This window comes from Bos grunniens, chromosome 17, assembly GCF_055505025.1.
Source record: "Bos grunniens cultivar Pamir isolate PY7600 chromosome 17, Bosgru_T2T1.0, whole genome shotgun sequence".
Classification (NCBI taxonomy): Eukaryota; Metazoa; Chordata; class Mammalia; order Artiodactyla; family Bovidae; genus Bos; species Bos grunniens.
The window spans coordinates 69,826,619-69,839,193 of NC_141181.1; the positions used below are offsets into that span (position 1 = coordinate 69,826,619).

General features: G+C 45.8%; 1 protein-coding gene across 1 annotated transcript; it reads right to left on the reverse strand.

Annotated features, from left to right (window-relative positions):
* Window positions 1-1,643: 1,643 nt before the first annotated feature.
* Window positions 1,644-12,512, reverse strand: DUSP18 (dual specificity phosphatase 18). Its single transcript, XM_086348760.1, has 2 exons — window positions 12,170-12,512; window positions 1,644-9,685 (listed from the first exon to the last, which is right to left on the reverse strand). The coding sequence occupies exon 2, from the start codon at window positions 9,613-9,615 to the stop codon at window positions 9,049-9,051; it is 567 nt and encodes a 188-aa protein (XP_086204886.1). The 5' UTR covers window positions 9,616-9,685; window positions 12,170-12,512; the 3' UTR covers window positions 1,644-9,048.
* Between the last annotated feature and the right edge of the window lie 63 nt (window positions 12,513-12,575).

Genomic DNA, 12,575 nt, shown 5'->3' on the forward strand with positions numbered 1-12,575 from the left:
AAAGAGATGGCTGCAGTCCGTCCAGCTGCTGTAACGAAATGCCGTAGACAGGTGGCTTGTGAACAGAAACGTATTGCTCCCAGTTCTGGAGCTGGAAGTCTGAGACCAGGGTGTCAGCATGGTCGGGTGAGGGCCTGCTTCTGGGTCACAGGCTCCATTTATAAAGGTAATAATCCCATTCATGAGGGCTCCACTCTGATGACCTCATTGCCTAATTACCCCCCAAAAGCCTAAATTCAACATGTGAATTTTAGGAAGACACATTCAGGTTATAGCAACCATCTTGCACAGAGATGGAAAAGCAAGGTGTGGTCTTCACCCCCTAATTCTTGGGGTTCTGCTACTCCTTGCTTCCCACTCTGCTGTGAACCACAGAGCCAGGGTGTGAGGTTATAGGGGTGTGTGGGGTCTGCCCGATTCACATGAGGTGTCTGCTGGGTGTTCCCCAACTCCGCCAGCAAAACATTTTTTTCTTCAGGGAAAAGGCATTACCGGTATTTTGCCAAAGGAAGTCTAGAAAGATTTGTGGGCTTGGACCCTCTCAGGACCTCTCAACCCCAACATCTCCCACTTAGGATGTGAAATCCTTCCTGCCATATCCCATCCTGAATATTAAAAGAATAACTTAAAAAAGAGGTTCGAATATCTTCTCAATGATGAACAAAAATTATATAGAAAGAAGGAATATACCACAACACCAAAGTGCTGACTTGAGGATCGTATTGTAGATGCACTGTATTTTCGTTTTTCCACAAATGAGCCTTTATTTTTAAAAACACATTTCTGAGGGTTCCAGTTCTAAGACTGAGTAAATATAGTCTGTCCTTCCTCTGAATGCAACTAACAACCCAGGATGGAATGCAGGAAGCAGCTCTCTGAGGACTCTCAAAAAGAAGTGGTAGCAGGTGGACTAGGAGAGGAAACCAGAATTTGGGATATAAAAGTCTGATGACGAGTCTCCTGTTTTGCTTTTTGCCCTGTTATCTGCTGGCCTAGTCTCCGAGGCAGCGTGAATCCTGGGACTGTGCAATGGACATGGAAAGAAAGGCCTTCAAGAGCAGCCTTGTCTTCCTGGTCTGAGGACTCTTCAGGACAGAAATCCCCTTCTTCGTTCTTTTTTTTTCCCCCCCTTATACAGTGCCATCCCTGCGCAAGCCTCACGTGAAGTGGAAACCGGGCCGTGGAAGCCAGGAAACACTTAAAGCTCAGGGGAACTCGTTCTGACCCAAAGAACTGCGGTTGAAGGCATGTATGGTGGGCAGGAGTCCCCTTGCTGTTTTTCCTCTCTTCGTCCTGTCACCTGGCCCCGGAGCACACTCGGTCACAGGATGCGTGCAGCAGGGCAGGGAGACTAAAAGCCCCAGTTTCTAGCTGGAGGACCAGGGGAAGGGCGGCCTTGAAAACTGGAGAGCCTGGGAGAACCCACGGAGAGCGGGAGGCTTGAGAAATGGATCCCACAGGCTCACGTGTGTGGATCTGACCCCAAACGGCATCCCAGTGACTTCGACACTACTGGGCAGACCACTCAGATTTCAGGCTGGCCCCTGGGTGGCACTAGCTTAGGACAGATTTGACCTAACATTGCAAAAGTTCAGAAAACCGACCATCGAACTCTGGCACTGTTTAAAAAAAATTCAGCTGAGTAAGTTTTTAAAATCTTGTTGGCTTTATTCAGTGATTCATGAATTGAGAAGCATCCATCTAGCAAACAGAAGGGGCCCCGAGGCCCCTTCTGAGGGACTTTTAGGGGCAGGAGGGAGCAGGCACAAGGAAGCTATTCCAGGCAGAAAATGGCTTTGGTTATTGCAAGTCTACTTTCCTTACGGGATGGCCAGAGTCTATCAGGCTGATTACCTAACTTGTGCTGATCTGGTGATACAAATTGACTGGCTTAATATTCCATTTCTGGAAGAGCTGAAACTATTGCCAAGTCTCAGTTTGGTGACGTGGGTTTTAGCATTAAGAGACTCCACTTTAACGCTGTTCTCTTGTTTTTAACGGCCCAGACGACAAAGACCGGAAATGATCCTAAATGGATCAACTGCCTCCTAAAACAAAGACTCAACATTTTCCATAGGATTTAACCAAGACCTAGAGTCTCAAAATATAGTAATATTCAAAATGCCCAGGACACAATCCAAAGCTACTCTACATACCAAGAACCAGGAGAGTCTAAACACTGAGATGACCCCAATGTTGGACTTATCAGAAAAGGACCTTAGAAATAAAAAGACAGAAAGTCTCAGCAGAGAAAAATAGGAGATACAGAAAATCACCAATTAAAAAATTTTAAACTAAGACAATACATCAATCAAAATTTGAAAATATACTGGATGGTCCTAGTAGCAGAACAACAGAGGAAAATCTGTGAACTTGAAGACAGGTCAGTAGAAAACTAGCTACAATCAGCAGGATATCCACCTCTGCCAAATGCCCGGTTGCCTGGAAAGTGTGAACGATACTTTACATGATAGAAGAGATTCTGCAGTTGTAATTGAGGTTATGGACTTTAAAATCCAGACTGTCTGGGTTACTGAGCGGGCCTAGTCTAACCACATGAATCCTTAAAGGCAGAGATTGCTGTCTGACTGGATTCGGAGATGCGGCAGGAAGAAAAGTCAGAGGTGTTCAAAGCCTGAGGAGGATTCAACAATCCTCCTACTGTTGGAGGAGGCCACGTGGAAAGGAATGCAGGAAGCTTCTAGGAGCACAGAGCAGCCCCCAGCTGATAGGAAGGAAATGGGGTCGCTTTCAACTTCAAGGAACTGAATTCAGGTAACAGTGTCAATAAGCTTGGAAGAAGAATCTTTTCCCAGAGCCTCCAGTTAAACAAAACAAAACAAAACACACAGGGTTTCAGCCTGACAAAACACCTTGATTTTGGCCTTGTGAGACCCAAAGCAGAAGCCTCGAGCTTCCCCAGTGGCTCAGGGTGAAGAATCTACCTTAGTGCAGGAGGCGCAGATTCAATCCCTCGGATGGGAAGATCTCCTGGAGGAGGAAATGGCAACCCACTCTAGTATTGAGAGGGTAACAGGCAGGAAGGCCAGGGGTCTCCAAATGGAGGAAATAGGCTGCAAGTGTCAGACATTTCTCTCTCAAAGGGCAGGAGGAAACAAACTCGTGTTACATTTTTTCCCCTTCTCTATACAAATTTAACAAGGTTTCTCTTAAAATTCTGTGTTGCCATAATGAGATTATGGCTCCACCGGAACTTAACCGTTCTCAAACCTTGAGCTAACCAGTGCATCTTTCTTATGGAAATGTTTGTCTTAAGCTATGTTAATGTGCTATGCATTTATCCCAGACTCTGTCTTCAAGTTGGTTTGCCTAAAGGCTCAGAACCGACTTGACAAACCAGTATGTTATACTCATTCATTGTTCTCCTAATCTGTTAATGAAACAATTTATTTGTATGGGAATCTGCCTTTCTTCAAGAATCAAGTCAATCGTTTTATGGCCTGGGATGACTCATCAGATGCCAAGATTATCTCAAAATGCATCTTGTAGGTGAGGGGCCTGGTGCCATTCTCTGAGTTTTGAGACATTTCATTTTTTTTAAATTAGGAGACTGCTAGTAGCTATATAACATCCAGCTAAAGACTAGCACGGGGGTATTCTTTCTGCCCCCTTCTGAGGTCTATGTCAGAAGCTTTCTCTCTTTTATACTTTAATACAACTTTATTACACAAAAGCTCTGAGCGATCAAGCCTCGTCTCTGGCCCCGGATTGAATTCTTTTCCTCCGGAGGCCAAGAATCCTGACCTCTTTCGTGTTTCAGCAACAACCTTTCAGTACTCTTGCCTTGCGAGTCCCATGGACAGAGGAGCCTGGAGGGCTGCAGACCATAGGGTGGCAAGGAGTCGGGCACGGCTGAGCACATACACGAGCAGAAGACTTAGTGAAGCCCGACCAGACTTGTGCCCTACACACAAGCAGAAGACTTAGTGAAGCCCGACCAGACTTGTGCCCTACACACGAGCAGAAGACTTAGTGAAGCCCGACCAGACTTGTGCCCTACATAAATCGTGAAGTAATAAATAGGTATTGTTTGTAGCCACTAAGTTTGTGGTAATTTCTTATGGTGGCAAGAGAAAACTAATACACTATCCAATATGAATACCAGTGAGAGGTAGTAAGATACTAATTTAGGTAGATTACAAACAGTTAAGTATGTATGTTAAAATCTCTAGTACAACCTCTGGAAAAAACTATACAAAATTAAAGTGGAATAATTTTAAAATACTAGTAATCCAAAAGAAGGCATGAAAAGGGAAACAGAGGAATAAAAAAACAGAAAGGATAAACAGAAAACAATAAAATGGTAGACCTAAACCCAAATAGCAATTTGGGTCTAAACACACCAATTAAGAGACAAATTGAAGATATAAATTTAAAAAAAGACCCAGCCAAATGCTGTCTACAGGAAACACACTTTAGGTTAAAAGTAAAAGGATGTGAAAAGATATATAATGCAAATACCACTTAAAGCTGGAGTGGTTCATGTTAATGTCAGACAATAGACTTCAGAAAATTAAGAAGGAAAAGAGACACCGCATGTTGATACAAGAGTGAGTTCACCATGAAGATGTAACAAACCTAAGTATGTATGTACTGGACAAGAAAACTTCAAATACATGAAACAAAATTAATAGAATTGAAAGGAGATGTACACAAATCCACAATCTTAGTTGGATACCTCAACATTTCTCTCAGTAATCAATACGACAAGGCAACAGAAAACCACCATCCATCAACTGGTCCTAACTGACACTTACTGAACATTCTATCCCAAATAACCATCTTCCCCTTTCCAAGTGCATCGTAAACATTCACCAAGACAGCCCATATCCTACACTGTTAAGTAAACATCAACAAATTTAGAAGGAATGAAATCATACAATATTATGGTCTCTGACCTAGACAGTATTTAAAATTAGAAACCAACAACAGAGATGGTGGTAAAATTTCCAAATACTTACAAGTTAAACTACACACTTCTAAATAATACACGGGTTAAAGAGGACATTGCAAGGAAAACTAAAAAATGTTTTGAAATGAACAAAAATGAAAATGCAGCATGTAAAACTTTGTGGGATGCAGCTCTCGAATCCATAATCTAAGTTTCCACCTTAGGAAATTAGAAAAAAGAGAAAAATAAACTCAAAGTAAGAAGAACTATGAAAATAACAAATAACAGAAATCAGTCAAATAGAAAAGGGAAGAACAATAGAGAAAATTAAAGACACAAGGTAGGTAATTCTTTAAAAAGATTCTTTAAATTGATAAACATCTAGCTAGACTAACAAAGAAATAGAGAAGACAAATGATCAGTTTGGAGAATGAAAATGTGATGTCACTCTGCAGACACTAAGGATATTAAGGGAATACTATGAACAACCCCACGTGCATAAACTGGATCCATTAGATGAAATGAATCTATTCCTTGAAAATCACGAACTACCAAAACACACCAAAGATGAACCAGTTTGATTAATCCTTTAACTATTAGTGGAATTGAATTCACTGTTAATCCTTTTGAAAAAAAAAAATCTACAGGCCCAAACAGTTTCACTGCAGAAGCCTACCAAACATTTAAAGAAACACCCATCCATATATCTCTTCCAGAAAACAGAAGACTTCCCAACTCTTCCTTAATCTAATACACGGCAACTACAAAAACGCCTATAGCTAACATCATAGTGAACGGTAAAATAATGGACACTTCTCTAAGAGTAAGAATACCGTAGGACTCACTCTAAAGTTACAATCATCAAGATAATGTGGTATTGGTAAAGAGAGAGAGACACATATATCACACTGAATGAGCATAAAAAACAGACCCTGTAAAGGCAGCTCAGTGGAGGAGAAAGGACAGCCTCCAACAAACAGCTGAAACCATCAAACACCCATATGAAAAAATACGAACCTCAAACTAAACCTCACACCTTATACAAAAGGATCACGGAAATAGGGAGAAAATTTTAACTCTCCAACACTAGAGAGAATCTTTGTGATAGGAGGTTAGGCAGAGTTCTTAGATGTGGCACCAAAACAATAATCCATAAAAGGAAAATCTGGAAAGTAGCACTTCATCCACATATAACACTTCAGCTCTGCAGGAGACACTTTAAAGAGCAGCTAGAAAAGACATGCTAGATTAGGGGGAAAATACTTACAGATCCATATCTGATAAAGGGCTTGTATCCAGAAGACTCTTGAGAGTCCCTTGGACTGGAAGATCAAACCAGTCAATCCTAAAGGAAATCAACCCTGAATATTTGTTGGAAGGGCTGATGCTGAAGCTGAAGCTTCAATACTTTGGCCACCTGATGTGAAGAGATGACTCTCTTGGAAAAGACCCTGATGCTGGCAAAGATTGAGGGCAGGCAGAGAAGGGTGTGACAGAGGATGAGATGGCTGGATGGTACCACCAACTCAATGGACATGAACTTGAGCAAACTTCAGGAAAAGCCTGCTGTGCTGCAGTCCATGGGGTTGCAAACAGTCAGACTCGGCTTAATGACTGAACAACAACAATCCAGAATATTCAAAGAATTCCCAACCTTCAATGGTGAGACAACAACTCAATTTAAAAATGGGTAAAATCGTTGAATAGACACTTCACCAAAGAGGGAACATGGAAGGCAATTAAACACACAAAAACAGGCTTAATATCATCAGCCACATGGGAAGTGCAAATCAGAATCACAGAAGTTAACACCACACACCTGTAAGAACGGCTAAAATAAAAAACACTGGCCGTTCCAAAGACCGGAGAGGAACCGATCTCATAGTGGAAGGCAAAAAAGTAGATACTCTGGAAATCTGGTGGTTTTTTAAAGTTAAACCTTTACTATATGACTGAGCAATCTCACTCCTAGGTACATACCTTAGATAATTTTCTGTTCATATAGAAACCTAAACACAAGTATCTGTAGCAGTTTTATTCAAAATTGCCAAAAACTGGAAACAAGCCAAATATCCTTCAGTGGGTGAAAGTAAGACACACTGGCTCACCTGTGCAAAGGAACAGCACACGGCCACGAAAGGCAACACGTGTGAGCCTCAGACACACTCAAAGAAGCGTCTCCAGAGGCTACACCCGCTATGACCTATGTATGTGAGCTTCTGGAAAAGGCAAATCTGTACGGATGGAGAACAGACGGGTTTGCCAGAGGCTGGGGTGGGGCAAAGGGCCAGCATAAGGGAATTCTGAGGGGACGGAACTGCTCTGCATCCTGATTGTGGAGGTAGTGACACAAACGTGTTAAAACACATAGAACCTTACACAGGACACAGTTACTTTTATGGTATGTTGATTTAACCATTTTAGAACCTGAAACAAAATAGACCCAAATAAACTTCTCTTAAAAAAAGAAAATGCTTTCAACGAAATTTTCCACCTGGGTTTCTTTCAGATGGGTTTCTTCTGCTTTGTGGGGGCCTCGCCACACCAGCTCTGGTGTTTGTGGGTCTGTTTATCCTTCGAGAAAATGAGACGGGTCTCCCCCGACCCTAAAATGACACCTGTGGGCAGGCTCTTCGTGAAAGCAGGGGAGGGGTGGGCGTGGAGAGAAGGTGTGTTTGGCCTCCACCGGGCTCTGGACCCAGATGGAGCAGTTGTCCTTTGGTCTGAAAACCTCTGGGTTAGAATAGCTGGTCTTGACCCAGATCCTTGCACACCTTGGACCCACCCTGGATTTCAGGACCTTCAGGTGAGGTTTGCTTATTCATCCCTTTGGCACACGCCCCCATGGACCCCAGCAGCCAGCTAGGCCAGGGCTGGCTCTCATGGCCGGTGATCTAAACAAGGCCCTTTGGGAGAAGCCGGATGTGTGCTCCTTGTTCTAGGACTCCCAGGTGACATGGGGGTTAAACACAGTGGGAAACCTGAAAAGGCTCTGAGATCTAGGCCTCCTGCAAGGCAGGGGTGCGCGAAGACTGAAACCGTTTTTTCCCCATGCAGGACAACTTTTGGAAAGAGCACTTTCTGAGCAATAAGGGGCTGTACACAGATGCAGGGAGCTGCTGTTGTGAGGATGACTCTCAGACCCGGGCCAGTGGGGCCAGGGCATCATTCGTGCAGAGAGCGGCTGGTCACACAAGCACCTACCACGCGCTGGGGCACTGCGCTAAGGAAGCACTGATCCTCACGACGACCCTAAGAGGAAAGGGCTGTCATCACTGGGATGAGGAAACTCAGGCTCCATGAGGCCACAGGTCACATGAGCAGGAGGTGACAAGGCTGCGTTTCGGTTCACAGCTCCAGCCTTCTGGGCTGAGGCCTGACGTCAGGCCTGCTCTCCAACACGTGCCCCGAAACAGAGACCAATGCCACCTTTCATCAAAAGCTGGAGAAGAGCTTGCCGTGTAGAGCAGTGCTCAAATAAAAAAAAATGTTAAAAAAAATTTAACACAACAGAATGCATCCTTTGAAAACTATCTTATGTGTAAGTCCAATCCATCCAGAAAACCAGACTTGGCCAATGGTGGCTAAAGGTGAAAGCAGGGTTGCCTTGGGGCTCCCAGAGTTTCTGGAACACTGCTTGAAGGCTACTCATCCAGTAGGTTGGCACCTAAACCGTGAGAAGCACAGGAGGTGCCATGATGCTTAAGGCTGGCGTTGGGTTCGAAAGAATGAGGTGGAATTGTGAAAGACTCATTCAGTTAGTTATCTTATTGTTAGTTAATTAGACTTATTCAGTTAGTTAGTTGGTCATGGGGAAGACTGCAGGATTCCAGACTTGCCACGTGCACTGGGCGCTGGTCCACTTGACCTGGGCACCACCTGGTTCACCCTCCCCCCTGGTCAGCAGCCATGACCTGTCACTCACTGGGGAGAAAACTTATCTTCACCATCTTACATGTAGTAAGCTGACTCTTTAAAGATGTGAATGATAAGATTAAGAGCTTACAGCACGCTTCCTTTTTCCTTGCCCTTATAAAAGGTGTCACCTGGTTTTCCTGTATTGATAAAAGGAGGGTGTCTGAGCACAGATCTTGGTGGAAGATCAGTGACCCTGGGGCACGTGCTGGCGGAATGGCTCAGAGTGGAATCATCTGACGGACCTCCTTCTCGTAGATGTCAGGGATCATGCCCACGGGGGAGCTGACCATGTGCACGGTATTCCTGCCAAATAGCTGGAACTCATAGTGGATGAGCTGCTCCCAAAAGCCGTTGTTGGGCCGGATGATGGGCCGGCAGGACTTGGTCCACGTGTGGGCGTCCAGCAGGGACATGGCGTGGTACTTCATGAGATAGGCGAGGCAGAGGGCGGCCGAGCGGCTGACGCCGGCGGCGCAGTGCAGCAGGGTGCGGCCCTGCTTCATCTCCACGCTGTGGATGTGGTCTGCGATGGGGTCGAAGAAGTCACAGAGCCGCGAGGTGGGCGTGTCGGCCACGGGCACCTGCACATAGTGAATGTCCTCGTACAAGGCGTTCACCACCTCCACTGAGACATTGATGACCGTGCTGATGCGGTTGCTGGAGAGCATGAGCCTGTTGTTGGCGGCCACCCCGCTGCTGATATACAGGCTACTGGTGATCTGTGAGAGGCCGCTGACCGAGGGCTGCCAGAACTGAACTGGGAAGGCACACGGGGATGCTGTCATCAGGCCAGTGGGTCAGCGGCCCGTGAGACATAAAGGCGCCCTCTTCCTGCTAGGCTGTGTCCATGGAAAACTGCAGGGAGGGAGAGGAGACAGATGAGGAGCCCCAGTTCAGGGCCCCCTGCTTCATATAACTCAGTGGGACCCCTCAGTGTGGCTGTCAAGGTCACTTGTGGCCTGGCTCCCTGCCCATCTCTCCACCCCGCTTTTAACCTTTCTCATGTCCTGAAGGGCCTCGGCTGGGCTGAGTCCTATTCTGTTCTAGGGCCCTTCCTGCTCTCAGTCCAGAACCCCCTTTCCTTACAAGCCTGGCAAGTCCTAGTCTGTCCCATTCAGCAGAGAACTGTTGAGCATTGGGATCTTGGCCAAGAACCACTTCCTGAGGGAAACTTTCTGGGACTATACCCCTCCCCTACACGTGATCAAATACCAGCTCCTGGCAGGTCCCAGGTGCCCTCCTTCCTAACATTTCCTGAAGATGTGCTTTTGCCATGCCCTGTGTGTGAGTTCTCATGGTTTATCACTGTTTCTGCCTTTGTTCCTACTATATCGCCAGTGCCAAGCTGCATGTTCCCACAAGCAGGTGCTTAAAAATATTTGCTGAATGAAGAAATGACTCCAACAACCAAGACTCTGCCTCCCGAGAGATTTTCTGGAAAAGATGGGATCTCTGGCCATGTTTCTCTACAATTCAGGAGAGGAGCTGGCTGGAGGTGAGGGTGGTTCTTAGGCTGCTAGAGAGGAAGGTCAAAGGCTGCCTAGACAAATCCTACCTGCCAGTACCCCCAGAGTCCAGTGCAATAGGCTCACCCCAGGTAGGTAGGGCGGATGGGACTGGTTTGTTCTGAAAGTCTTACGTGAAGTGAAAGTGAAAGTCACTCAGTCTTTGAGACCCCAAGGACGGTAGCCCATCAGGCTCCTCTGTCTATGTTTTTCAGGCAAGATTACTGGAGTGGGTAGCCATTCCCTTCTCCAGGGGATCTTCCCTACCCAGGGATCAAACTGGATCTCCTGCATTGAAAGCAGATTCTTTACAGTCTGAGCTACCAGGGGCAGAGGAAAAGCCCGACCCTCAACCAACTGGAAGCCCAAATGCTAAGGGATGTTCTGGAGCCTCATCACCTGAAAACTCAGAGAGAAGTGGACAGAAGGCCCCCAAAACTAGTGCCCAGCGGGCAACAGGAATTAGGGGAGGCTGCCATTCATTACAGGCACAAAATGTGTGGTGAGAAGACACTGCTCTGGAAGGTGAGGATAGTGATGAGAGGAAAGTCATTTTCATGCTAATCAAGAAACACTTATCAGGCACTGTGGTAGGTGCTGGGGATACTGAAATGTACAAGACAGCCATGGCCCCCTCTCTCACAGAACTCAAAGTCTCATGGGAAAGACAGACATTAAATAGGCAATTATGGGTGCAACAGAGTTGAGCAATAGGGATAATAGTGCCTACCCTAAAAAATCTTTTCCCTTCCAACTTTTAGATTAAAAAGAGAAGAAAATTGAAGATCATTTTTCACCTGTACAATGAATACCTAAAAGTGCTCTAGGAGAAAGACCTTGGTGTGTGTTATGGATGATTAACTGCTAAAATTATTGTTAAGTTATCTGGATTTAGCAGAGAATTTGCATCTTGAGTGATCTGAGCTGAACCTGAAGACTATTAATAAGTTACATTTGGAAGTTTAATTTCAATGAAGTAAATGTTTGTTGTGCAAGAAACAAATACTGACTTACTAAACAAAGATGGTGTGGTATGCTTGTTTTTTTTTCACAAGGCTCCTGAGAACCCAACTGCAGCATCTCAATTCAACTGAATGAGAAACGTGTTTAGTATCAAAAGAGCCCAAGACACTGGTGTGAAAGTACATCTCAGAGGTTGGTTAATTACTGTGGCATACTTACTGGTCACTTTGTACAATGTAGGTCTGAAGTACAGTGGTGAAAACATTAAATGTGACATTTCAAAAAAAAAAAGAATGGTGTGAGGATTAAATGAGGTAATCCATGTAAAGTGTTTAACACAGGGCCTGGCACATAATTAACTACTGTTGCTGTTGTTAGGGAAGTTAAAATCTAGGGCATTATGAGAATGAAGAATAAATGGAGTTACTTCAGGCTGGGGCTACAGAGTTGCAAAGATCGCCTGAAGAAATGACCCAAAGATCTGAAGAACTTTTAACTTGAGGGGGAGAGAGCGGGAGAAAGAGCGACTCGGCGGCATCTCAGTGTCACAATTCTACAGCCTACAAAACAGCATAGCAAGCCGGTGTCTGGGGTTAATATCTCCATTTTATACACGGGGAAAGTGAGGCAGAGTGGGGAAAAGGACCTGTCTAGGGTCACAAAGCAAGGCTCAAAACAGCCGATCTTTCTAGAGAGAAAAGTGGGCAAACGCCATGCGGCTTTCGTTAATACTGGGTTATAAAACGTGGAACATAGTCCAAGGGTTGATGGGAGAAAGGCGCCACTTCAGGGGTGAGTCAGGTAGATTTCCCGGGGAGTTGGCGTTGGAATGGGCTTATTTGCCCGCTGTGTCAAGACCTCGGGGTCTTACCTCTCTCTCGCGGGCGGGAGGGCAAGTGCATTCAGGAAGCAACCTTGGGCGAGCGTCTCCGGGTCAGAGAAGATCGGTCACGACCCAGGAGCCACTGTCCCCACCGGCCAGGGGCTCCGGTTTCCATAGCAATGGTCCCTTGTTGCAGAAAGAGATGCGCCGTGCCGGGTCTCCGGAGAAACCCCGGCCTCGTTTTCCCCGTCCTGGAGCTGCCAGGCCCGGACTCACCAGCCACCGCCCTGCGATCACGCGGGAACCCCAGCAGTCCTAGTCGAAAAGTAGGGTCCAGGCTCTGCGTGCCGCAGCCCACTAGTTCTCGCCCAGCCCGTCTCCATGGCAACGCACCGGGCGGCGCCACGGCAGTCGCCAAGGGACAATCCGGCCGCATCCGCAGGCTTCCGGGCTA

Bases quoted from the DNA above. Each gene is read 5' to 3' on its own strand.
- DUSP18 (XM_086348760.1), bottom strand. From the start codon at position 9,615: ATGACAGCATCCCCGTGTGCCTTCCCAGTTCAGTTCTGGCAGCCCTCG.